A 26294-nucleotide genomic window follows, 5' to 3' on the forward strand; every position below is an offset into this window, starting at 1 on the left:
CTCATATAATGTTTGCATTATGGTAGAACCATTATGAGAGGTGATGGATCAAGTACACATGTATAGGAGGAGTTAATGTCCCAATTTACAAATAATATTATTTCGTTAAGTGAAGAAAAGCATTGAGATACTAGCTATAGAGATAAGCAAGCCTGTAATGTTCCATAGGCTACCTAACTACGTTAAAGCCACTAAAGCTAATTAATAATTACTTTCACGGGAGAGTAATGCGTTCAAGAATATAACTATTTTTGCATGTCGTCGAACACAGGAACAATAACACAGCCGAGATATATAAAAAGATATGGCATAGCACTAGAACAAAACCAAAGAATAAACACATCGTAAATAACATTCTTCACAGAATAAACACCAAAGTCCACTGTGTGATTTCGTTGTGTCACCAAGCGGTTCCTACAGAGCCCCCCCCCCCCCCCTCCCCACCTTTTTTAGAGTGGAGCTCCGGGCACATAAGGATACTTGTACTTTATAATTCTGCCCGCCCTAGAGCACTTCCCTAAGAACGGTGGGTCTTCTGGTGTGGTTTCCTGCTTCTGGCTTGACATGTTGCTCTCTGCTGGCAACACCTCTTCACTTGGCTAATTGTTGGAACAAAGTGGATTCAAATTGTCGTACTTGATCGGTTGTCACATATAGTGGACATCCAAAATGGGAGATCCAAGAAGCCAAAATATTCAAGCTACCGTCTCTGCTGAAATGTCTGATAGTGGAGAAGCTTCTGCCCATCTTGTATACCGGTCCACCGATGTCGACAAATACTTGTAGCCTTCCAAAGGCGGTAGAGGGCCCACAATGTCCAAATGAATGTGGGAGAACCTCTTTGTTACCGAGGGAAAATCTCCAACTGCTTTATGTACATGCCGTCCAATCTTGTTCCTTTGGCACAGCATGCATGTTGTTACCGAACCGTGGCAATGCTTCCTTATACTCGGCCAGACAAAACGTTCCGTGAGTAGTTTGATAGTCGCTCTGCTATCCGGATGACTGAGTCTGTATGCTGTCGAAAACCTCTTCTACTGTCGAAAATTTTCACTTATGGAGATTTAAAGATCAACAAGATGAGCTCCAACAGACTCCGCAAAACATTCATGAAAATTACGCACAGCTATAGGATATCACTATCGATTAACACTGCTACAAGGGCAACATAGCATTCAGTTTGAATCATTGACCATATACTAACTGCCATAAAGAAAGAAAGTTGTCATATTGTTGCAGGTAACTATGACCTTTCAGAGCATTCCGCTAAGATCTTAAAATTAAACATTTCTGTAGAAAATAAAACTAAAACAAAATGGATTTTCTCTAAGCAGAAGAGAGTTGAATTTGCCATGGCGAACAATGAAACTTGGGAAGAAGTGTACACAGAGACTAGCACATATGAAAAGTTTTCAAAGTTCAAATCAATATTTAAATTCAAATTTGAAGACGTATTTCCAAAAGTACTACGAATCATTAAAGCACAAAGCAAAATACACCAGGTTACCAAAGCAGGATAAGGAAATCCTATGTAACTCTTAGGAACGTCCATATTCACTTATTATGTACATACAGCAAATGGGAAGTGTCACGTTTGTGTGTCAGTCCAGAAGCAGAGCTGCCAACTTGCCTACAGAGCCGTGCCAGCAGGCGCAAGTCCTCGGGGTTGGCAGCTGCCGGACAACGCAGCACGGCGGCTCTCTCGTCGTCTGTCAGCTCTGCGAACGGCGGCTGGTCCACCACGGGGGCCAGGAGGTCGGGGACCAGGCTGCCGATGCCCTCGTCACTCACAGTTGAACTCAGGTCGCTCTCGTCCGGAGTCCCGCGGAAGCTCCCTCCTCCGCCTCCACTACTGCTTCCCGCCTTAAACAGGGGGCCGGTCGGTTTGAAAACACTGTCCCTCACTCCCTCCTTCACCTAAGGTTGGTTGCATCTCCTTGGTAAGATATTTAAAACAAAATCTGAATCTAATGATCATGGAAATGACAGTGAAGGATGGTGAGGCTAGGTTGGACATACTACCAGACATCCCTCTGTAACAGAAATACATTTCTACAATATCAGGATAAGGACAGACTGCTCTCACTATAAAGACAACCTACTGAATTGCAGACAGGCACAACAAAATGACTGTTACACATTACAGCATTCAGCCAAAGCTTTTTTCAGCAAAGGAAACACACATTCGCACAAGCAAGCACACATGACCGCTACCACGAGCAGCTCTGACCGCAGTGCACTGTCACCCTGCTAGCAATTCAGGGTGGGCCAAGCAAGGGGGAGGGATAGTAGGGTATGGGTGGGGATAGAAAAGGGAAGAAAAGCTAGGACGAGAGGAGGAAACTGTTGTGTGGAGTGTGTGGGGACAGCAGGCTACCATAGGTTTGAGGACGGGATGATTTTGGGATCGGAGAAAGTTTTTTAAGGATACCCTCATCTGCGCAGCTCAGAAAAGCTAGTGGTGGAGGTACAGGTCCAGATGGGCTGGGTTGTGAAGCAGCCATTGAAATCAAGCATGTTATGTTCAGCTGCACATTGTGCCACGTGGTTGTCTACTTTGCTCCTGGCAACAGTTTGGCGTTGGCCATTCGTCACAGTTGGTAGTCATACCAACATAAAAGGTCGTGCAATGGTTGCAGCAGAGATGATATACAACATGCCTACTGTCACAGAGGACCCGGCCTTTGACAGGGCAGGATAGGCCTGTAACAGGACTGCTGGGTGAGTGGACTGGGCGGGTCTTGCACCTGGGTCTTCCACAGGGATGTGACGAGGGGTTGGGATTGGGACTGCGATTGGGATGGACTAGGATGTTATGGAGGTTGCGATGGGCAATAGAACACCACTTTAGGAGGGGTGGGAAGGATCTTGGGTAGGGTCCCTATTTCAGGACATCATGATAGATAATAAAACCCAGATGAAGGATGTATTTCAGTTGTTCTAGTCAGAGGTGGTACTGGGTAACAAAGGGGAGACTTTTGTAGCTAGTTCTTGGGGGTGGTAGAAGGATTGGGGGTGTGTGGGGAAATGGTACAGGAAATCTGTCTGCAAACTAGCTCTGGGGGTTCTGTGAAGGCCTTGGTGACACCTTCAGCATACTGGGAAAGGGAGTTCTTGTCACTGACGATATGGCATCCCTGGGTGGCAAGGCTGTCTGGAAGAGACTTTTTTGGTGGTGCAGAGATGCCAGCTGTCAAAATGCAGGTACTATTGATGGCTGGTGGGCTTAATGTGTCCTTAGCTGTGGGCAGAGCCATCAGAGAGGACAAGGTCAATATTTAGGAAGGTGGCACATTGGGCTGAGGAGGACTATGTGAAGTGGGCAGAACAGAAGGTGTTGAGGTTGTGAAGGAACCAAATCATGAAGATATCATCAATGAACCTGACCCAGAGCAGGGGTTTGGGTTTTTGGGAGGCTATGAAGGCATCCTCTAGATGGCCCATAAACAGGTTGGCATACGAGAGTGTCATGGGCACCCACAGCTGTGCCGTGGGTTTATTTGTATACCTTCCCTTCATAGGAGAAGTGATTATGTCTTAGTACAAATCTAGTTGGGTAGATGGGGAATGAGGTAGCGGGTTTGGAGTCTGAAGGACACTGGGAAAGCAAGGCCATGAGCATGAGGGATGTTGGTGTATAGGGAGGTGGCATTGACAGTGACGAGTATGAATTCAGGAAGTAAGAGGGTGGGGATGGTAGAGAGTTGGTGAAGGAAGTGGTTGGTATCTTTTACTTGAGAGCCAAAACTACAGGCAACTGGCTGGAGGTGTTGGACAATGAGGGCTGTAATCCTTTCAGTGAGGGCACAATAACCAGCCACAATGGGGCATCAATGATTGTTGGGTTTGCGAATTTTGGGAAGCATGCAGAAGGTTGGTGCGCAGGGTGTCACAGGGGTGAGGAAGGAAATGGAGTCATGGGAGAGGTTCTAAGAAGGGCGTAAGACTTTAAGCAGGGATTGGAGAATATGTTGGATTCAGGGATGGGATCACTCTGGCAGACTTTATAGGTGGATGAGACAGGCAGTTGGCAGAGGTCTTCCACCAGGTAGTCACTGCAACTGATCATGGCAGTATTGGAGCCTTTGTCTGCAAAGATGTTTAGGTCTGGATCTGTTTTGAGAGTGTGTTTGGCTATCCTTTCTTCTCCTGAAAGGTTGGTGTTCTTAGGAAGGGACCTGAGGAAGGATGGTGAGGCCAGGTTGCAAGTAAGATTGTTTCAAATGGCTCTGAGCACAATGGGACTTAACATCTGAGGTCATCAGTCCCCTAGACTTAGAACTACTTTAACCTAACTAACCTAAGGGCATCACACATATCCATGCCCGAGACAGGATTAGAACCTGTGACCGTAGCAGCAGCAGCGTGGTTCCAGACTGAAGCGCCTAGAACCGCTCAGCCACAACGTATGGCTGGAAGTAAGAAAGTAGGTGGGAAGGATTACAGTTGGTTGGTGGTTTGAATTGGGAGAGGCAGGGTTCAATGTTGGAATTAGGTTGGCTTTGGTTAAAGGGATTGCTGGTAAAGAAGTGTTTGCACTGCAGGAATCACAAGAAGTGCAATCATTGATAAGCTGTGTTCCCAGGTTCCACAGTAACTACAACCTCAGAAATAGCAACAACATATTTGGCGGAAACACTCAAATAATTGTGACAATGAAGATATAATTTTTACTGATGATGACATTGATGATTAAAAGTACTGATACCACAGATGACAGACTAAGTAAACAAAAATGTAGTGAAGGCTGCAAGTAATATAAACAATTTCTTTTTGTTTATTTAATTTCTCCTTGTATTATAAAAACATAGATAATTAATAAAGGGCATAAATTTAGAGCAGGTATAACTTTAACTTTCTGGACAGACTCCATACATTCATATGAGTTTGTAATTTGCATTATTAGGTACATGTTAAAAATAATTTTTTTTCAGGGAGCCTCCAAATTAAAAATAGTGTGGGGGGGGGGGGGGGGGGGGGCTGAGGTGTCGTATACTGGGTCATCTCATACTCAGGTAAAAATGGGATATTTGGTGATTCAGTGGTAAAGTGCCAGGCTGCAAATCTGAATGTCTCAGGTTTGATCTCCAGTCATTCCTAGTAAATTTATCTGTCACTTATCACTTCTTTCACCTCTTGACATTTTTTGATGTGAAAAATGTTGAGCTGCTCTGTGGTTTGCAACCCATGTTAAGCAGAAGATCCCCCCCATCATCAACTGTGCAAGTCAGTGCAAAGGCCAGAGAAAGGCTACGACATACCACCTCCGACAGGGCTGTGCCTAGTAAAACACTTTAATGTTAAAAAAAATCTTTGGATTTACTTTCATCACATTATTAAAGCCTTCTGCTGACTGCATCTTCTTAAAAAAAAAGTTGCCAACAATTTCAAGCAGATCTACAGCTTTCTTTAGGCTTACAGCAACTCTTTGGAGAACTTTGCTGACCTGGTTGACCCTTAACATGATTACATACAGACCACTGTACAACAAAAAAAGTTTTCTTGCAATACATCTGCAATTATCAAGCAAGATGGCTTGTTCACCAACATGTTTACTGGACTATTTTTGCTAAGCCGCAGTTATCAGTTATGTTAGGTGCTTAGTTAAGAGCTCGTGGGACTTCTTGCTGTAAAATTATGGTTTTACAGTACCTTTTTTTTTTTTTTTTTTTTTTAAAAAAAAAAAAGATAAATCCATTAAAACGAAAATAAATTAGAAGTTTTTATTGCAGGCCAGAACTTCAAGACACTTGCCACCTGCTGCCTGGTGTGACTTCTCCACTTCACTTAATCTCAACACCAGCTCCTCTAACTGACTGAATGAGAATTTACCACCCAGAGCTTTTTAACTCTCTTGGTTTGCAAATACAAATTAAAGAAGATTAGGTTCTAAGGAACCTCTTGACTTGCATTCATAGATGCAGAGCACAAGTTCACATTTCTTAAAATTTCACAACAGGGCAAGACTGATTATATGTAATGTACAGTTAATATGCGAGGACATTTAACAAATATTAAGAGAAATAAGAATTTTCATATAAGACAAATAGTTTATGAATTTAATGAAAAAGATCACACACTTTATCAGAAATGTGAAATCTGTAAAAGATTTTGATGTTAACAAATTTAAAATGTTGAAGGATCATAAACAGACACAAAGAAAGTAATAATGAAAGCATGGGAGAATGAATGTGTGGCTGAAAACTGCAATTAACAACTTATTATTTCATTAAATACTGACCGCTGTTCTAGTGATCACACAAGCAATAGTGAAAGTGATTCAGATATAAGCATTGTGCATCCACTAGTGGTTGTGTGTGTTATGGAAAATTCAATTGATTTATTTGGATAATTTGTTACTTTGCAACATGTGTGCAGGTGAACACTTGTCTTCTGTCTCTTATTTTCCTCTGATTACAGTATCGTATGCTTCAGAGATATACTGATAAAGACCGTACACACCGCTACTGATCTCATCAGCATGTGGTGTGCTGTGTGGGAGCTGGCAACTCTGCTGCCCACCAATGACATCTGACAGTCACAAAACAATTTTAATTCAAGTCTAGGTCACACAATTATGACCATTTTATAACACAATTACAATAAAATGCTTCTTTCATTACAGAAATAACAGGGTGACTATTAGTGATTCACTCACTTTCAAAACTCTGTTTTACAAAGTATTACATGTACAGGTGTGACTGATGCAAGAGAAGAACTGCAATCTCATCCCAAGTTTGTATTTGGAACACTGCAAATGTTCTACGAGTGGCCCTCTGGTCACAGAATAGATATCCAAAAAGCAATCAAGTTCGTTCCACACCTAATGTAGCAATGTCCTGTCAATGGTCACCATAGCTGTACTGATGCATTCTCTGAGGTGTTTCAGTGTTCTTCAAAGTGGGGGTACATAAATGTGATCCTTCATGTACCCCCAAACAAAAAAGTGACAGGGCTACAGGTCAGGCAACCTGAGAGGCCAAGCGAACGCAGCCACACCGTCTTAACCACTGTGCCCAATCCGGTGATGTGGAAGTTGTCATTTAGGTAGCAACAAACATCAATGGTCTGATGAGGAGATGAAATTTTTGAAACTGGCTGTCGGTTGTGGAAACAACCACAGCTACAATATATAAAGGTAAGAACTACACTACGTGATCAAAAGTATCCAAAAACATATGTTCTTCATGTTAGGTGCATTGTGCTGCCACCTACTGCCAGGTACTCCATATCAGTGACCTCACTAGACATTAGACATCGTGAGAGAGCAGAATGGGGCACTCTGTGGAACTCACGGACTTCCAATGTGCTCAGGTGATTGAGTGTCACTTGTGTCATACGTGTGTATGCGAGATTTCCACACTCTTAAACATCCCTAAGTCCGTTGTTTCCAATGTGATAGAGAATTGGAAACATGAAGGGACACGTACAGCACAAAAGCGTATAGGCCAGCCTCGTCTGTGTCTGTTGACTGACAGAGACTCCCAACAGTTGAAAGAGGGTCGTAATGTGTAATAGGCAGACGTCTATCCAGACCATCACATGGGAATTCCAAACTGCATCAGGATCCACTGCAAGTACTATGGCAGTAAAGCAGGAGGTGAGAAAATTTGGATTTCATGGCGCACGGTTGCTCATAAGCCGGTAAATGCCAAACGATGCCTCGTTTGGCGTAAGGAGCATAAACATTGGACGACCGAATAATAGAAAAACATTGTGTGGAGTGACATATCACGGTACACAATGTGGCAGTCCGATGGCAGGGTGTGGGTATGGCGTATGCCCGGTGAGTGTCATCTGCCAGCATGTGTAGTGGCAACAGTAAAATTCGGAGGCGGTGGTGTTATGGTGTGGTCGTGTTTTTCATAAAGAAGGCGCTTGCACCCCTTGTTGTTTTGCGTGGCACTGTCACAGCACAGGCCTACATTGATGTTTTAAGCACCTTCTTGCTTCCCACTCTTAAAGAGCAATTGAGGGATGGTGATTGCAACTCTCAACAAGATCAAGCACCTGTTCATAATGCACGGCCTGTAGTGGAATGGTTACACGACAATAACATCCCTGTAATGGACTGGCCTGCAGAGCGTCCTGATCTGAATCCTATAGAACACCTTTGGGATGTTTTGGAATGCAGACTTCGTGCCAGGTCTCACCATCCTACATCGATACCTCTCCTCAGTGCAGCACTCTGTGAAGAATGGGGTGCCATTCCCCAAGAAATCTTCCAGCACCTCATTGAATGTATGCCTGCGAGAGTGGAAGCTGTCATCAAGGCTACGGGTGGGCTAACACCATACTTAATTCCATCATTACCGATGGAGGGTGCACGAGCTTTTTAAGTCATTTTCAGCCAGGTGTCTGGATACTTTAGATCACACAGTGTACCATCAAAGTCTTTTCACAGAAGAAAAAGAGCCCATATAGCTTTGTCTGTGACATTGCAAGTAAGCATTAACCTCCAATCAATCTCATTTGTGTGCCACAATTTCACAAGGAAGTACTGGACCCAAAACACACACACACACACACACACACACACACAGTGGAAATTAACATTTCCAGATAAGAAAGCTGCTTTGTTGCTGAATACCAGCTTGAAGGCGAAGTGTTCATACTCAAGTGCTTCCTGCATTGTGGCGCAAAACTGAAGATGCTGGTCATAATCTTTCAGTTTTAACTATCGCAAAAGCTGGAGACTGTACGGTCTGAAATGTAACCAATATCACAAAATCATGTACACAGTTTGTTGTGGTGTTCCAAGTTTATCGGCTTGCGTGGACCATTGATTTTTGTGGACTGCGTACAAAACTTTCCCTCGCCCTCTTCAACATTGCATCTGGTGGCACATTTGGTCTACAGTACTTTTCTGTTTACAAGAGACAACCAGTGCCCCTGAACTATCAATGCCAACATACAATACTCTCTTTATATGGTGGTCAAGCTTTGTAATTCCTTCTGAACACACACTCCACTGTTGTAACTGATAAACATCTTGCATATTCCAACATACAAAAAATCTTTTCTTGCTCTGTTGCCATTTTGTCAAGGCACTACACTTTTAATACCAACTGTTGGGCACAAAGCAAACCCAGTGATTATACGATTCTATTCATACATCAATCATATTTGTACATGCAATACTTTGCAAAATGTAGAGCTCTGAAAACAAAACCCTAGAAATTCTAAAATCCAAATTCTTTAGAAATTGACAAACAAACAAGATTTTTGCCATTTCATTTAAATATTTTGACACAAAGGGGTAACAAAGGAAAGGCTATATAGAAATCACTGTGTATATGACATCTAAATGGCTGACCAGTTCATAAACAATGTTTGAAGCTATTACAAAAAACAGCACTACAATATGATCTCACTCTATTGTTACATGTAGTACATAAGGCAGTGGAGGAGAGCACCAACAGAAGGAAATTTGAGGGTAATCCCAAAAGTAAAGTGTTCTCTTACTTTTTCTGAAATAAAAAATGTATTCTATAATATTTGGATCATCTTAAGGTTGAAAATTTGTTTGTTTATCTACATAACTGCCATTTCAGACACTACATTTTAAGGTTCCGTACCTCAATCAGTAAAAACGGAACCCTTATAGAATCACTTAGTTGTCTGCGTGCCTGCCTGTATGACTATTGAAAGAAAATCCTTCTTCTGTTTGTTGTTTGTTTGTTTGTTTGTCTGTCTGCCCGCCCATCCGACTATTAAAAAAAAAAAAAAAAAAAAAAATATCCTTCTTCTCAGGAAAGAGTACATGTATCAAGTTGAAATTTATGTCACACATTAAGGTCTGCGGTCCCTTGGCGGTGTACAAAATCGAAGCTTCTAAGTCAATGCAATTAAAAGGTACTGCCATTTACATTACATATTTTGATACATAAAACCTATAAGATACTTCCCATTGGCCAAGAACGAGGAAATTTGGCAGGAAGCAAGGTTTTACAGCAAAAGTAAAGGGGAAAAAATCTGAACACTGTACATTCGTAATCATATCACATGAAATAAATAGTTCTTTTGAAGCTTGTTATCAAACTTCAAGCTTAAAATTAAACCATCCTCGAATGTCTTGGAATTCCCATGATTAGTATCTTGTCAATGTCAATGCTGATAACCAGCAAAAATCATCGAGTTCCTCAATTCCCAGTATGGATAACCGGTCTATAAACATAATTAAGTTTTTACAGAAGCCTCAAAGCACGAGTCCTACGCATATCTGGCCAGTTTTTTTATAGATGCTGTGACAGTTTTTGTGCATCCATGTAATATCACCTTGCCTCCATGCCCTCAAAGGAGCATTGAACCTCACCCATTACCTTGTTGCAGGGACTGAACCGGCCTCTGGCCAAATGTTCTTTCAACTAATGGAACAGGTGGCAGTCACTGGGTACCAATTCTGCACTATTGGGTGGGTGGCTCATAATGTTCCACTTAAATGTTTACAGGGGAGCAACAGTTCTACGTGGGAAGTGGGAGGGAGCGATGTTTTGGGGAATGCTTATTCCCTTGCTCAATATTCCTCTTCTCCACTTCTGAATTGCTGATCTGAGTTTTTTTGGAATTCGACGGTACCTGCCTGGATCTACTGTGGTCCCAGCAGGTATGAAGTCTATCAACAATACCCACTTCCTGTTCCAAAACACAACTGGAGAGACTTCACCAACAGACTTTGTGTGTTTGAGTTTTTGAGGCTCAGGCAAAGAGGAGTGCCACCATTCATGTTATTGTTGCCTGATCTCAGATGTAAAGTGGAACACTCAGGTTTTGTCACCCTTGAAATAGAGTAAAGCAGCGAAGAAATTTGTGGAAAGGAACAAATCGCCACTTATGGTCTTCCATAGCAATCTGTGGTACCCAACACACCTTCAGATACTGCAATTTTTCTGTTAGGCAATGGATTTCAATCAGTACAGCGCCATTTGTGTTTAAAAAAAAATATATATCAATGAGCTCTGACCGGAGTGCCATTCTCAATGGTTGCCAAGCCGAGAATAAGTGTCATGTGAGGCACATGCACATCTGTTTGGAAGTGTGACAAGCAGCAGCAATCACAACTATGTGACCAATCACAATTACGTGACCAACAGCTGCATGAACTACTGGGTTGGCACTTAAGTTCGTAGCGATTTTCCATAAGTTTAATAAACATAACAGAGATTTAAGTCAACAATAATATATTTTCCTCACTATTTAAAATATTCTATCAAGGCTGATGTACTTCTCTGATTTAGCGACTGTAGAAATCACATGGTTTGGAGGTGAAGAATTCATCGAGCTATGTTTGGAGCACAATTTTAGTCTGGAAAGAAAGTTTCTTGACGGTTGTTCGATAGAGAGTGGCAAAGGTCACAACCTGAGGGATCAGGTGAATAAGATGTGTGTGGAACAACTCTTGTATAGCATTTTTTGTCAGTCTAGCAGAGTGTGGGTGGGTGTTGTCACTGAATAGCATCACTTCACACAGTCCCCGTGGTCATTGTTCTTGGACTGCGTCTGCAAAACGCCTCAGCTGTTGGTGATAAATGTCAACAGTGATGGCTACACCTTGGGGAAGCAATTCGTAGTACACCATAACATCACTGTTCCACCAGATGTAGAACATTATCTTTTGTGGGTGTGTACAGGTCTTTCTAGGGAGAATTGCTACTTTGTTTGGGCTCAACCATTCTTTTCTTTTCCTTCTGTTAGCATACAGAAACCATTTCTTGTCACCAGTAACGATATAGGATAGCAATGGTTGGTGTTAGTCATGAGCCAACTCATGGCGTGCAAGCAGAGCTGCACATATGGCCATCTGCTGATTTTTGTGATTTTTGCTTAGAACATGCCTTATCCATACACCCGATTTTTGAACCTTCCCTATTGAAAGCAAATGTTGCTTGATAGTAGAATGATCACAGTTCATCACATTCACCAGTTTCTTTAGTACAATGACATGGCTCATTTCGGATTAATGTGTTTAAACAATCATCACACCCCAAAGGTCTTCCAGAGTATGGAGACTCACTAATGTCAATATAATCCTCCTCAAAACAAGACAACCATTTTCTTGCCACTCTCTGTCCAATGGCATTATGCCCATGCAGGGTGCAAATGTTTCTGGCTGCCTCCATTGCTGTCACCCCTCTACTGAATTCAAACTGAAGAATACATCAGAAATTCTCCGACTTCTGCACTTGGTACTCCTGTTTTCTTACGTCCACAGCTCCACTCACTCTCCCCAAATGACAAAATGACAATACATAAACTCAAATGGCAACCCACAAAAAAAAAAAAAAAAAATAAATAAATAAATAAATATACACTCAATAAATAAACCTATAGCAACAGCAATACCAACAAAAAAAATTTTAAAAATTTAAAAAATAAATACAAAATGCTACAAAAAACAAAAATGCATGTACCTAATATTTTTCTGCATTTCCAATGTTTTGGGAGACCTTTCTTTCAGGATTACCCTCATGTAACAGAGAAAGAGGGATATTGCAGAATGGATGGCATCAGTGCAGGAAGTGTTAAGTTACGGTCATACGGCAGGCAAGCATGCTGTGCCCAGCAGCATGTTCTGTCACCAGGTAGTCAACTCTGTTCTCAGACACAGTTTGGCAGTGGCCATCCATTCAGATGGACAGCTGGTTGGTAGTATTGCCCACATGAAAAGATGTGCAGAAGTTACAGCACAACTGGAATATGACTTGAGTGCTTTCATAGGTGGCCCTGCCTCTGCCAGGATAGGATAAGCTTGTGATGGGGCTAGAGTACGTTGTGTTTGGTGAGTGCATCCAACAGATCTCACAAATGGGTGTTCCACAGGGGTGTGGAACAAGTGGCAATGTGTCATGAGGAGGTGTGTGAATAGACGAGCAAGGCTATTTTTTACCTTCAGTGAGCAATGGAATACCACTTTTGGAAGAGTAGGATGGATTGTGGTAAGGACACTCCTTGTTTATTCACAATGATAAATAGACAAAACACTAGTGGAGCATATAGTCAAGTTGTTACCAGTGGAGCATATAGTGAAGTTGTTCAGTCCTTATTTTGAGTAAAAGAGCATTTCGATACCCTAAATCTTGTAGCTGACACTGTCTCAGAACAAGCTAGGTATAACTATAGCCAACGAACACTGCGCCCGACAAGTGATGCCTGTAGCTGACCTGAGGGAACAGCGATGAAGTTCAATAATTCTATGACCACTAGGCCGAATACCAGAAAAGTGAAGGGGTGAAGAAGAACAAGAAGATTCAGTGAAAGATAAGTGATGGGCTCTGATCTGTTTTGTTTTGTTTTATGGAGCAAAAAGAACTAAGGTCATAAGCGCTCATGTCGGAATCGTAGAACACTAAGACGAAAAAGGAATTAAAAGCTGCTACATGTTGAGCCCAATCAACAGATGGAGAGACAGCTAAAAACAGATACTTTCTCTTGGACAAAGTTCCACAAAAAACACTGTAGAGACAACGGAGGTCCTGAACAAAAGATTAAATATGTCTATAAGGTCTATAAGGTACAATACATATGTAGAATTGTGGACAGTTGGGAACGTGAGTCTCACGGGAAGCGTGCAAGGGATAAGTCCCTGCAGCCGCGCTATTCATCTGTGTCCTCGGTGGCTCAGATGGATAGAGCATCTGCCATGTAAGCAGGAGATCCCGGGTTCGAGTCCCGGTCGAGGCACACATTTTCAGCTGTCCACATCGAGGTATATCAACAACACCTGCCGGCAGCTGAGGTTGTCCGTTAGTCATCATTTAAAAGATTAAATGTCTTTCGCCATATTGCCAAGTTGGATAAAAAGCAAAATGTGGGCAACAGCCAACATATCGTTCTTTAAAATGTCCGATAACTCAAGTTGGAAAACATAAACTAGAACATAAGTGCTTAAAAAAGGGGCATTCCATCACGAAATGAACCATCAAAGGTTGATGACAACGAGCACAAAGTGGTGGGCGATCAACACTTAACAAATGACGATGGCTAAAATGACAGTGCCCAAAATACGGAGCCTAGCTAAAATGATCTCCTCGCAGCGAGAGAGCCCAGAGGAGGTTGACCAAAATGCTGGGAGAGGTTTAACTCCCTGGAGCTTGTTCCCATGAGGGGAAGACCAATGGTAAGCCCAAAGGGATACTACCTACTGACTGATGGCTAAACAGAGATTGTCACAGGGAATGGAAGAACTAGAGGGCCAAGGTACGTGGACTGCAGCCTTGGCAATAGAACCAGCAGCTTCGTTTCCCATCAGACCAATGTGACCTGGGACCTACATAAACATCACAGTGGCTCCCTCAGGAGCGAGCAAGTGAAAGCTTTCCTGGACCTGTTGCATTACGGGATTGACAGTGTAGAGCACACAGAAGTTCTGAAGAGCACTGAGAGTCAGAGCAGATGACACAATTGAAAAGCCTGTGTAGCTGGCCCTGATACAGGGCAAACAGCTCCACTGTAAATACAGAGCAGTGTTCAGAAGCAGATTCCGAAAACTGTCAGTGCCAACAATGAAGGCATACCCAACACCACGGTCAGTGCGAGAGCCATCAATGTACACAAAGTTCTGTGCGGAGGGCGAGAAGCTTACGTCGATAGAGTGAGTCTGCAAAAGTGTCCTTAGGTTGTGAATGAAGTGCAAGGTGAACACGGGCTGCTGCACGAAGCCAAGGTGGTGAAGGGTTCACACCCATTGGGAAAGTGGCAGGTAGTGTGAAGTTAACCTGCCGCAGCAATAGAGAAGAGGAACGCACCCCATACTGGCAGTCAAAGGAGTCAACAAAGGAGGTTGCACATTGTGGGTGGCCAGGCATGGCTAACAGCAAATGTATCTGCTGAGGTGAATGTCATGTCAGTATGACAGCGGTAGTCTGCCAGGTTCTGCATACAGACTCTCAGCCAAGCTGGCGTAAAAGGCACCAGTGGTCAATGGGATGCCACAATGGTGGATTGTGTTGAGACGGTGTACGATGGATGGACATAGAGATCCATAAAGGAAACACCCATAGTCTAGTTTCGAATGGACAAGCAATCAGTACAAACCGAAGAGGGAGTTCGCTCTGCTCTGTGGGAAGCACTGCTGAGGACATGTAGGACACTGAGGGACCAGATACAGGGGGCAGTCAGGTAAGACACGTGGGAGGAGTTTCCTATCTAGCATGAGCCCCAGGAATTTTGTAGTTTCTGCAAACAGAAGAGCAACAGACCCAAGATGTAAAGACAATGGAAAAAACCCACTTCACCACCAGAAATTCATACAAATGGTTTTGTCAGTGGAAAAGCGAAAGCCATTGGTGATGCTCCCCGAGTAAAGACAATCAAGACAATGCCGCAGAAGGAGACAAGTCTGTGAAGAACTGCAATAGCTCACAAAATCGTCAACGAAAAGGGAGCTGGAGATGCTTGTTGGAAGAGGCCATAATAGGATTAATGGTGGCAACAAAGAGGACCACACTCGGGACGGAACCTTGGAGCACATAATTTTCCTGCATAAAGACGTCCAACAAAGCAGAACCAACATGTACCTTCAAAACTCGGTCGTTTAAAAATTCCTGAAGGAAACAGGGTAGGCGGCCGTTGAAGTCTCACGTACAGAGAGTACAGAGGACACAGAGGATACCAGTCCTCCAACAGGTGTCATAGGCTTTCTCCAAATCAAGAAACACTGTCACAGTCTGGTATTTCTGCAGAAAACGATACATGACATGGGTTGACAAAGTGACAATACAGTCAACTGCAGAACAGCACACTCTAAATCCACCTTGCGCAGTGGCCAGTAAATTGCAAGACTCTAGCCACCATACCAGCCGGACATGAATCACCTTGCAAACACAGCTGGTAAGAGAAATGAGGTGGCAGTTAGAAGGAAGGTGTTAGTCCGTACCGGACTTAGGTATGGGTACGACAGTGGCTTCATGTCAGTGTCTCGGAAACATGGCCTCTGCCCAGGTGCAATTGTACGTATGAAGGAGAAAGTGCTTGCCTGCAAGAGAAAGGTTCTGCAACAGCTGAATGTGAACACCATCCAGCCCTGAAGAAGAGGATTGGGATGAAGTGAGGACATGATCTAGCTCCCTCATAGTAAAAGTGGCACTGTAGCACACTCAATTCTGAGAAGAGATAGGTATCGCCTGAGCCTCCTCCACTCATTTCCGTTGGAGGAAGGCAGGGTGATAGTGGGTGGAGCTTGAACCCTATGCAAATTAGTGGCCCAAGGTGTTGGAGATAGCAATACGGTCCATTATGACATCACCTGCTATGGTCAGGCCAGAAACTGGGAATGGACCTTGGTCCCAGAGAGCTGTAAGAGGTTGGTCCACGTGACAGAAGAGGGAGTGGAACTGTTGAAAGAACTTGTAAATGAAATCCGGCTAGCTTTTTTGCTAACCCAAAGAACACAACGACACTACTCATGCAATTGTTTATAACGAATATGGTTCACCATCACAGGATGACAGTTAAAAACGTGGAGCACGTCTCCACATGTGAATTGCGGCACGGCACACCTCAGTCCACCGAGAGACCGAGACATGGCACGGTAAAGATGAAGTGCAAGGAATGGAATGTTTTGTGGTGGTAAGGATAATGTTTGTAAGATATTCTACCTGGTCACCACAACTGATGAATAATTGTTCGTCGAAGGTCACCTCCAGTCGGCCTTAGAAAGCTACCATTTGTCTTTGTATGTAGGTGGGGTAGGAGTCAGCAAACGGATAACACACAGGAAATAGTCACTCGAGTGCATGTCAGAGAGAACGGGGCACTCAAGACAATGGGCAAGCTGGGCAGTGCAGAAGGAGAAGTTCAAATGGGAATAGGTATGCATGGAGTCTGAAAGGAATGCGGGTGCTCCAGTGTGAAGGCAGATGAGGTTGAGTTGACTGTAAGGTCAGCCAAGAGGTCACCTAACTGACAGGTTCCAGGAGTGCCCCAGGGGATGACACACACTTAAGTCACAGAGCAGCAGAAAGGGGTGAGGGAGGTGCGCAATAAGCTGGAAGAAGTCTGCTCTGGTGACTTCGAATGACGGAGGGATGTAAATGGTACACAGAGAAAAAGTGAAGCGAGGAAGGAAAACGCAGATTGCGAGGATGTAAATGGTACACAGAGAAAAAAATGAAGCAAGGAAGGAAAATGTAGACTGCAATAGGGCAACTTTTAACATTGCAGTGCATCAGCAATCGGGAATAATTTAATGATTATAAAGAAAGCCCATGGCCCACCAAACATTGGCTGGAGTGAGGAAGCACGGTTCTGACATTTGAGTTAAGTACAGCTATTGACATGGTACACACATACTGTTTATTTTACATTTTATGCGAGTCTTTTGGCCTTTTGGGCATCCTGTATTAATGTTGGACCATGCCTCTTTAGACAGTTTGTAGTTTTAGTGTGTTCCGAAGAAGGCGTGGTTATCCACGCCGAAACCTAGGTCAACATCCGGTTTCTATTTGCAATCAAGGCGGATTCTTAATAAACATTAGACCGCAAAAGCTTGCAGCCGGGTGTTCAGGGAGAGGGTTCGACTATGAATGTCATCCTGATGAGCATCGTGACTTCCCCACGCGATGGACGGTCATAGCGGACTGGAAAGAAATGTGAGAGGTCAAAGTGGTCGTGAGGACGCAATTTTGATTCCTGGAGGCAGAGAACAAGTGGACACTGCGATTCCAAGAGCAGGCATAGTTCCTCCTTGTTGGCTGCGAACATTCCATTGGATGAGTGTCGTGACAGGGAAAGGGGAGGAGGGAAAAAATGAAGGGGTGTCACCTCAGTGAGTGCCGAGTGCCAACCTTCGAAGTCTCTCTGGTACAGGGCGCAGAGGGTGGAGGATCCTGCTCCATGAGATGTACAGAGGTGTCAGCATTCTCCCTCAGTCAGTCTGCGGAGTCCGACACAGAGCAACAGCTAACTGTGTGCACTGGCACACACAGGTCGACCGGGTGAGGGTATCACACGGCGACACCACTGAAGAGGATTGCCGAATCACCGAAGGAGAAGATCGATTGTCTTTATTAGATTTCTTGGAGCCTTTGCGGTTGGCAGATGCAGACTCAAGATGTTTGTTGGCTAGAGGGACTGTCCAACCTGCTGGTTGTGTAGCAGCTGATTTCGGTATATGAGATGAAAATTTAGTGGCTTTTTTTCACTGCTGGAGGAGGAGGAGATGGGGATGCTACCATGAAACTGGACGATTTTACAACCGCAGTGCTGAATCTGAGGATGCAAGTCTGCATGGCCACGTCCTTCATGCAGCGAGATGTAGCAACAATGGTGCTGTAAGTCCTGCAGGGTTTTTGACTAGCCAACAACTTGCTAGTAACAGGGTAAGGCACTTTTTCCTTCGCCCTGATCTCTTGGATGGCCTGTTCATCGAGATACACACAACATCCTCGGGAGGAGGCTGCATGGTCGCCAATGCAATTGATACAGCAGGGAGAAGGAGTCGGACAATCTGCCTCATGAGCATCCCTAGCACAGATTAAATATTTGGCCGGGTGTCGACAGAACATTCGATTGTGGTGAATGTACGGTCGGACTGTGATGACTTCATGGCTTGGTTTGATCTTAGATGGAAACACTACTCTATCAAATGTGAGAAAGAGTTTGTGTGACCACTAAGGATGTATCTACCATTTTCATCACCCAGTGGTCTGCAATGACGCCCTGATCAGAAATAAGTCTGGATTTCTGCCTTGATCAGACCATCGAGAAGCCCAGTGTAAATAACACCACGTGAAGAATTCACTATTCCATGGGCCTCGAGCCAAACAGGATAGCTGTGGAGGAGCAAAGCTGGAAGCAGTTGTTGTGGATGAGAATCACAAGTAGTCTCCAAAAGCAAAGTGCCATTGTGTAAACGAGAGCAGGATTTCACAGGGCCAGCAACTGCATCAACGCCTTTCTGAATAATAAATGGATTAACTGTAGCAAAGGATGGATCACCTTCAGGTCTTTGAATAGTTAGCTTCATTCCATTTACATTTAGTAGACTTAAGACTGAGATGATGATGTTTGGCTCATTGTGAGAAAATCCCCAAATCCCCCACGACTTTCAGAGCCTCCAACAGCACGCTCTTGTCGGGGGACCCCCCGGCCAAAATAATTAGTTCAGAGTGATATTAGATAATGAAGGTGTGTCCATTAGCATTTGGTTTATTGAGATATTAGAGTGTGTGCAGATATGGTGGTGTAGATTCGGGGGAAGAGGGTAATGCCTCCACTTTGACAAAAGTAGTGTATTACCTGATTTCTTAACGGAGGGCCCCTCGCCGTTGGCATGAAGTAGACATACGTGTGCAACTGCAGCAGCATTTTGTGCTGCAGCAGCCACACGACTACCTTCACCAGCTGCGACTGCTGCTGCGGGTGGTGTAGGGGGTTTTTCTTCTGCCCCAAGGGAGTCGGCAAAGAGAAGTCGCTCATCACCTGGAGGAGACAGTTTGGCGAGTGGTAATTATTATGACCAAATTGTGTTAGAATTCAAAAAGCTGTTCAGTATTAAAGAAGTAACAATTATTTGTACGTGGGCATGCTGCAAAGTAGTGTCACTGAATTTATGTGAAAACTCTTAAAGCTTTTTAAATAAAACAAACTTTATTAACATTCTATATCTGCGTGATTCCTGAAATTTTCCTGGTGTAAAGAGTATTCTGTGATGTTTCAGGACTGTAGCTGGATGACATCGACTTCCTGCCACAGTATTTCAGCTGACAACCAATGAGCCATCTTCAGGTGAGTGTTTTGCACTGACGGTTACTAGTTTACATCGTTGACTTTGTACCAAAAATTGGTGTGGAGTTGCACGCACAAAGGTAGTTGCTATGTGAGCAACCTATGTCAAATTTCATGCCCTCTTCCATTATAGCTATACCTATGGGGCATAGGCACTTATATAATGCTGATACTACACGCATGCTCTCTCAGGGTGTATACGTAGACAAGAAAAAAAGCTTTCTCATCAAAAATACACTTTCCCCTCAGTGAAAACACACTATACCCTGGGTGGATGCACATTTTTCTTTGTTAAGTGACAATATACTTTCTCTTGGAGCTATAAAACATATCAATCCTTTGAATGGTAAAGGTTTTATACAACAGGCATAGAAGTTCCCAGCTTTTTAGGAAATGGGATCCAGCAAAAAAATAAAGAGTTTTGGTGAACTGCTGCAACTATATGTGTCTTACAAGAACGATTATAAATTCGCTGTTGTGCACTGAACATTTTATGGAATACCTGGCTGAATACATGTTCCGTCAAGCACTTTGACTTTTCCATAGAAAAGCTATTTATGTGTGAAATCACTCAAGAACTCACCTCACACTTTTTTTTTAAGGATAATTATACTTTTCACCATCACTGATGCACAATTTGTAGTTTATGAAATCAGTAAAATAAATATGAAAACTAACCTTGAAGCTTGGTCTTTTTTAGTTACACGTTACGATATATAACAAACAAAAATTTTAAATAATGGCACAAATGGCTGGTCTTCTGAACCCGAAGTTTTACTAAGTGGCTGGTCTTCAAACTTTTGGCACAAGTCAAATCCTCCTTGATTTAAGAAATGCATGGCACATTCTCACATGCAATATAATTCAGCTCGTGTAAAAGGAAATTTACTTTGAAACTAATACTTTACAAACCACCATTCACATTATTTTCCTGCATCCTGTTAGACATGTAAACAGTTGTGACATCACAGTTACTGAAAGTAGTTTGTTGTTACGACATATTGCATAGTCTTTATCCTACAGCCTCTGACACATTTTGCCGTCAAAAGACACTCACACGGTCACTGTGTTTTGTTATTGCAAATGGCAAATTTTCTTTGAAACCTAAGTTTTAATTTGGAATTATTCTCTCGTTTATGTGTTATTGCTGCAGTATTATTCTGCTAGACTGAAATTATTTATTAGAGTGGCAGGTCTTACCAGTCAAAATTACAAAAATTTAACTGAAATCCAAAACAATGAAAAATTCCTGAATTTTTCTTGAATAAAATAATTCCAGTGTTTTTCCCAGATTTCGCGATTCTCTTGGGGCACGTAACACCCCTGTCTCTTTCAGAGTGCGGACTGAGAGCTAAAATTCACTGTTGAATATAATTTTGAGCAAATTAACAGTGTTGCCACAGGTAGTCCTCTCTCCCCTCTAGCCACAGGTAGTCCTCTCTCCCCTCTAGTATTAAATTTTTCGTGGTAGACTTTCAGGAAACAGCACGTGATTCAAGAAAACTTAAACCAAAAGTCTTCTGGCAATATGTCAGTGATATCTCTGTAGTGTGGTCCCACAGTGAAGAAGAACTGTCATGCTTTCTTCAGCACCTGAATCCAATCCATGAGAATATCAAATTTAAGATGGAAGCAGATAAGGGCAGCTGCCAGCTGTTTCTGGATGCTTGGTCAGTTGGAAAGTGGATAGATCAGTGTGGCATTCTGTTTATCGTAAGAACACACATACAAACTTGTAATTGCAGGTATCTAGTTGCCACCACGCATCACATGCTATGGGAATCCTTTGAACATTGGTGCACTGGGCACATCTTGTGTCTGGTGAAGACAGCCTTGCAAAGGATTTGGAACACCTACAATATGTGTTCAAAGATAATGGGTATTCTCATCTGATCAGCACAGCTTTAGAATCTTAAGGAAACATGTAAAACAATCTTCCACCCACCTACAAAGTCATGTGCTCCACTTGATTTGGTGAAGGACAATCTGGGATTATGGAGGTTTGGAATCTACAGAATACTTTGCCAGTGTGGCAAACCCTCTATTGGTCACACAACACACACTGCGTGTGAAATGTGCACTGAACATAATTGGCACATGTGCCTTTCTCAGACCAGTAAGTCAGCCATACCCGAGAATTGTGTCTCCACATGACATTCCATGGATTATACAGCTACAGAAATCTTTGCCTTGACTAGATCCTTCTGGGCTTCAATAATTAAGGAGTCAGTGGAATGGAAGAAGGAGTGAAACTCGATACAGGTCACTCATGTAGCAGTTGCCTTGTGCATGTGTCTCCAGACTAATTTCTGCTATAATGTTAGCAATGTGAACTTATAATCTCCAGTGCAAAACACTCACCTGAGGATGGCTAAAAGGTCGTCAGCCGAAATACTTTGGTGAGAACCCTGGCAATGAACACGTCTCCCCAGACCAGATTGTTGATACAGTCACTATAGAATGTCCGACTTTGTTGACAGAGCCACAACCTCACTTCCACTTCCATGGCTTCACCACCAACAAAATGAAGCTCTCAAAGGTGTACTTTAAGTTTTGGGAACAGATGAAACTCAGAGAGGTCCAAGTGGGGACTGAACAGAGGATGATCAAAGATGGTGAACCTCATGCAACAGATTGTTCTAAATCACCATACAGCGGCGATGCTGAGTTGTAGACAGGCACAACAAAAAGACTATCACAAATAAAGCTTTCGGCCAGTAAGGCCTTCGTCAAAAATACACGACCGACACACACACACACACACACACACACACACACACACACACACACACGACTGCAGTCTCAGGCAACTGAACCCACACTCAAGAGACTTCAGCTGCCTGAGATTGCAGTTGTGTCTGCGAGTTGCATTTGCGAACACGTGTGTGTGTGTGTGTGTGTTGTCTATTTTTGACGAAGGTTTTATTGGCCAAAAGCTTTCTTTGCGACGGTATTTTGTTGTGTCTATCTGTGAGTTAGCATCGCCGCTATATGGCGAGCAGCAACTTTCCTTTTCGTAATATTGTTACATTCCATCCTGGATTTTCCATTGTTAGGTTGTTGTAAATGTCGCAGTACTCGTGTGGTCTGGCATTGTCATGCTGAAGATGATGGTGCTTCGTGTGTGGAAGAACTCTTTGAATTCATGTTTTCAGTTTTTTGAGGGTCTCGCGGTACCTTTCTCATGCCCTGACACAGTTCCATTACACACTGTCACACTACACGCTGCCATGCTACAATTTGGAGCCCTCTAGCAGCGGAGGGTTGCAACTTGGGTCAGTTACATGCATGGCTTGTAATAGCTGAATCAATATTGAGAACAGAATAAAAAATTCAGAGGCATTACTTTTCAGCAAACATATTGTAAAACATACAAGAGGACGAATGGTGTATTGATAAGCATTAGGCATGAAGGTAACACACAGAACATCCCAACTGCAATATTTAACATTTTTAATGCTACATTAACAAAGCTTTTTACAAAATCTATGCAAAATTATTAACAGTAGAATGATAAATATAGCTAATGGAAGAAAAAGATAGGTTTAGAAAGTGATGATCTTGCAATGATAATGTTGCTACTGCACACCCGTTGATTGAAAAGTGACATGAATACAACCTGGAAACTCAAATTGCATTTGTAGATTATGAAAAGGTTTTCAAGAGGGTGAACAGGAAATGAGAGTAGCCAAGACATTTAACATAATAAAAACATTGTATCGATACACAGGAATTACAAGAAATACAGTGAAACAGGAAGTTAAACAGAATCAGATTAACACCAGAACACTTACGCACTCGCACGCATGCACGCACACGCGCACACGCACACACACCACACACACGCACGCACACACACACACCACACACACACACACACACACACACACACACACACTTGCCTCTGAAGAATGAAAATGACCTCCACTTTGCTGCATATCACCTAAATTAAATACGTAAGAACTAACCTCTAAGAATTTCAGAAAATGAACAACAATTAATATTAGGAAAAGGATGGATTGCTACTGACCATAAAAATGATATGTTGATCTGCATACTTACAAAATTAAAAGACATTTACACTTAGCTTTCCAACAAAGCCTTTTACTTTTTTTAAAAACTGCCATCTCTTGCAGTTCAGACCGGAATAAAATTGTCATGCTGAACAGCAATCTGGAGTGGTGGCAGGGAAGGGGAATGGCAGACAGAAAAGGAGAGAAGCAGGGAAGGGGAAAGACTGGCATGACAGGCATGTCCACTGGCAGAGGGCGGCACACAAAGAGGGTGAGGGGTTGTAAATAGAGGAGATGATACAACAGAGAGGGTGGAAACTGGTGGGTGGAGGGTGTGGGGACAGTAGGTTACTGTAGGTTAAGGCAGGGATAATTTTGGGAAATGCGAAATGAAAAGAGCACCTGCAAACTAGATTTACCAAAGTCCTTGTTAGCAAGTTCTGCCATATGGTAGGTACGATAGGCGATAATGTCTCTAGCAACAAAACTTTCAAGTCCAGGAACACTAGGTACTCCTGTACCTCCACGTACTACGGCTACAGTGAGCCAACCATTACCGTGATCGAAAGTATCATTAATGTCAATACTAAAATTAAGTCTGCAACCACAGAAAACACAGGGTCCGTCTACAAGTGCAGTAGCAGCAACACTCTTAACTGGTATGCGGTTCTTCTTGTCTCCAGCTGTTGTGGCGAACTGTATGTTCTCGATTGTTTTATAAACTGTGTGTTTAGAACGGCGACGAATTCTCCTGTAAGGCATCGTGTCTTCTTCTGCATTGTCTTTGTATACTCGTAATAAGAGAAAAATATCTGTTAATGAGTCTGTATTTATTTGGGTTAAAGGTAAAGGAGTATGTGAGTATGTAAAGTTTGTTGGTGACTGTACTTCGTATTTTCATAAATAAAATTATCTCTATGCAAACTGATCTGTAGCATCAGCCATTAACCGGACACGGGTACATCACGAACCGGGGGGCTCAAGGAGGCAACAGTTTTGTTTTATTAATAGGCTTATCGCTTGACCTTGGTGACCTCTCGAAGCTGCGGCCAGCTGACGCAATTGTGGCAGTGCGCCAGCGGACGCACACACTCTAGAACACCCAGTGTGCGCGTCCGAGATAACACTCCGCTGGCACTGTGAAAGTTTTCTAAGTCCAAGCTACTGCATATACTATATAAGCGAGCGAGAGCCGCGCAGAGGCTCATTCGCGCTGCTGCTGCTGCACAGGCAACTGCATTGAATGCCGCCACGATGCCTTACAGGAGAATTCGTCGCCATTCTAAACACACAGTTTATAAAACAATCGAGAACATCGAGTTTACAAATTGTTTTGGCTCAAGAGGAACAGACAACGATTCCAGCACAGACGACGACTCATCGCAAGAAGACACCTACCTGTCAGCCCGCTGACCGCTAGCGTCAGCCGATAACAGGACACGAGTACATCTAGGCTCTGTCGGAGACAGGGGTGTAACAGTTCGAAAAATATTCTAGAACACATGCCACATGAGAGAATTAATATTCGACAGAACTGGGCTTGGAGGCATATTCAAGAACATTTTCCAAATGATCAAAGTGTATGGCCCACATACTTAAAAAAAAATAATACTTTGCTCTAACTTTTACATCTTCTGATTGTGTTACATTAGCTGGATTTCTTTTTGGACACTCAGTACATCCTTCTTTACTCTGGTTTGACATATACTCATTGAACAATAAATTTACAGCTGACAGATATCACGTTGTCAGGTGGTATAACGATTTTGGACGTAGTAATTATTTAAGAGAGAAACATACATATTACCATCTTAGACACGAAGCAGTGTTTAATTTCGATCACGGTAATGGTTGGCTCACTGTAGCCATAGTACGTGGAGCTAAAGGAGTGCCCAGTGTTCGGAGACTTGAAAGTTTTGTTGATAGAGACATTATCGCTTATCGTACCTACCATATGGCAGAACTTGCTAATAAGGACATTGGTAAATCTGCTTCTGCATTGTCTCTGTATACTCGTAATAAGAGAAAATATCTGTTAATGAGTCTGTATTTATTTTGGTTACAGGTAAAGGAGTATGTGAGTATGTAAAGTTTGTTAGTGACTGTACTTTGTATTTTCATAAATAAAATTATCTCTATGCAAACCGATCTGTAGCATCAGCCATTAACCGGACATGGGTACATCACGAACAAACTACTGATATGAGTGTGCTGGTGCCTATGGAAATGACAAATAACAACCTGTCTTTTTCAAATACTCATGGTACAGATAGGAAACTAAGACGGAATCTACAGGAAAAAAATCAGTCTTAGTCTTTGTTGCTCAGCCCTCCTAATTAATCTTAGACCCGAAAAGTGCCACTACAAAACGGCTGAAATATCAGTCTTGGAAATTTGTGGTAAGGTCTTATGGGGCCAAACTGCTGAGGTCATCAGTCCCTAAGCTTACACACTACTTAATCTAACTTAAATTAACTTACACTAGGACAAAACACACACCCATGCCCGAGGGAGGACTCGAACCTCCGACAGAGGAAGCTGCATTGACCGTGACAA

General features: G+C 42.9%; 1 protein-coding gene and 1 non-coding gene across 3 annotated transcripts in view; one reads left to right on the top strand and one right to left on the bottom strand.

Annotated features, from left to right (window-relative positions):
- LOC124550963 (GATOR complex protein NPRL3) overlaps window positions 1–26294 on the bottom strand; it is a 109682-nt gene that overhangs the window by 14737 nt on the left and 68651 nt on the right. For both annotated transcript variants that reach the window (XM_047125779.1, XM_047125778.1), the window contains exons 5-6: window positions 19237–19419; window positions 1631–1863 (exon numbers count right to left, since the gene is read on the bottom strand). In XM_047125779.1, coding sequence (XP_046981735.1) covers window positions 1631–1863; window positions 19237–19419 — 416 coding nt within the window. The remainder of the gene's footprint in view (window positions 1–1630; window positions 1864–19236; window positions 19420–26294) is intronic.
- Window positions 13607–13680, top strand: Trnat-ugu. Its single transcript has one exon. It is a non-coding gene; the product is annotated as a tRNA-Thr (tRNA).

This window comes from Schistocerca americana, chromosome 9 (genome assembly GCF_021461395.2).
Source record: "Schistocerca americana isolate TAMUIC-IGC-003095 chromosome 9, iqSchAmer2.1, whole genome shotgun sequence".
Classification (NCBI taxonomy): domain Eukaryota; kingdom Metazoa; phylum Arthropoda; class Insecta; order Orthoptera; family Acrididae; genus Schistocerca; species Schistocerca americana.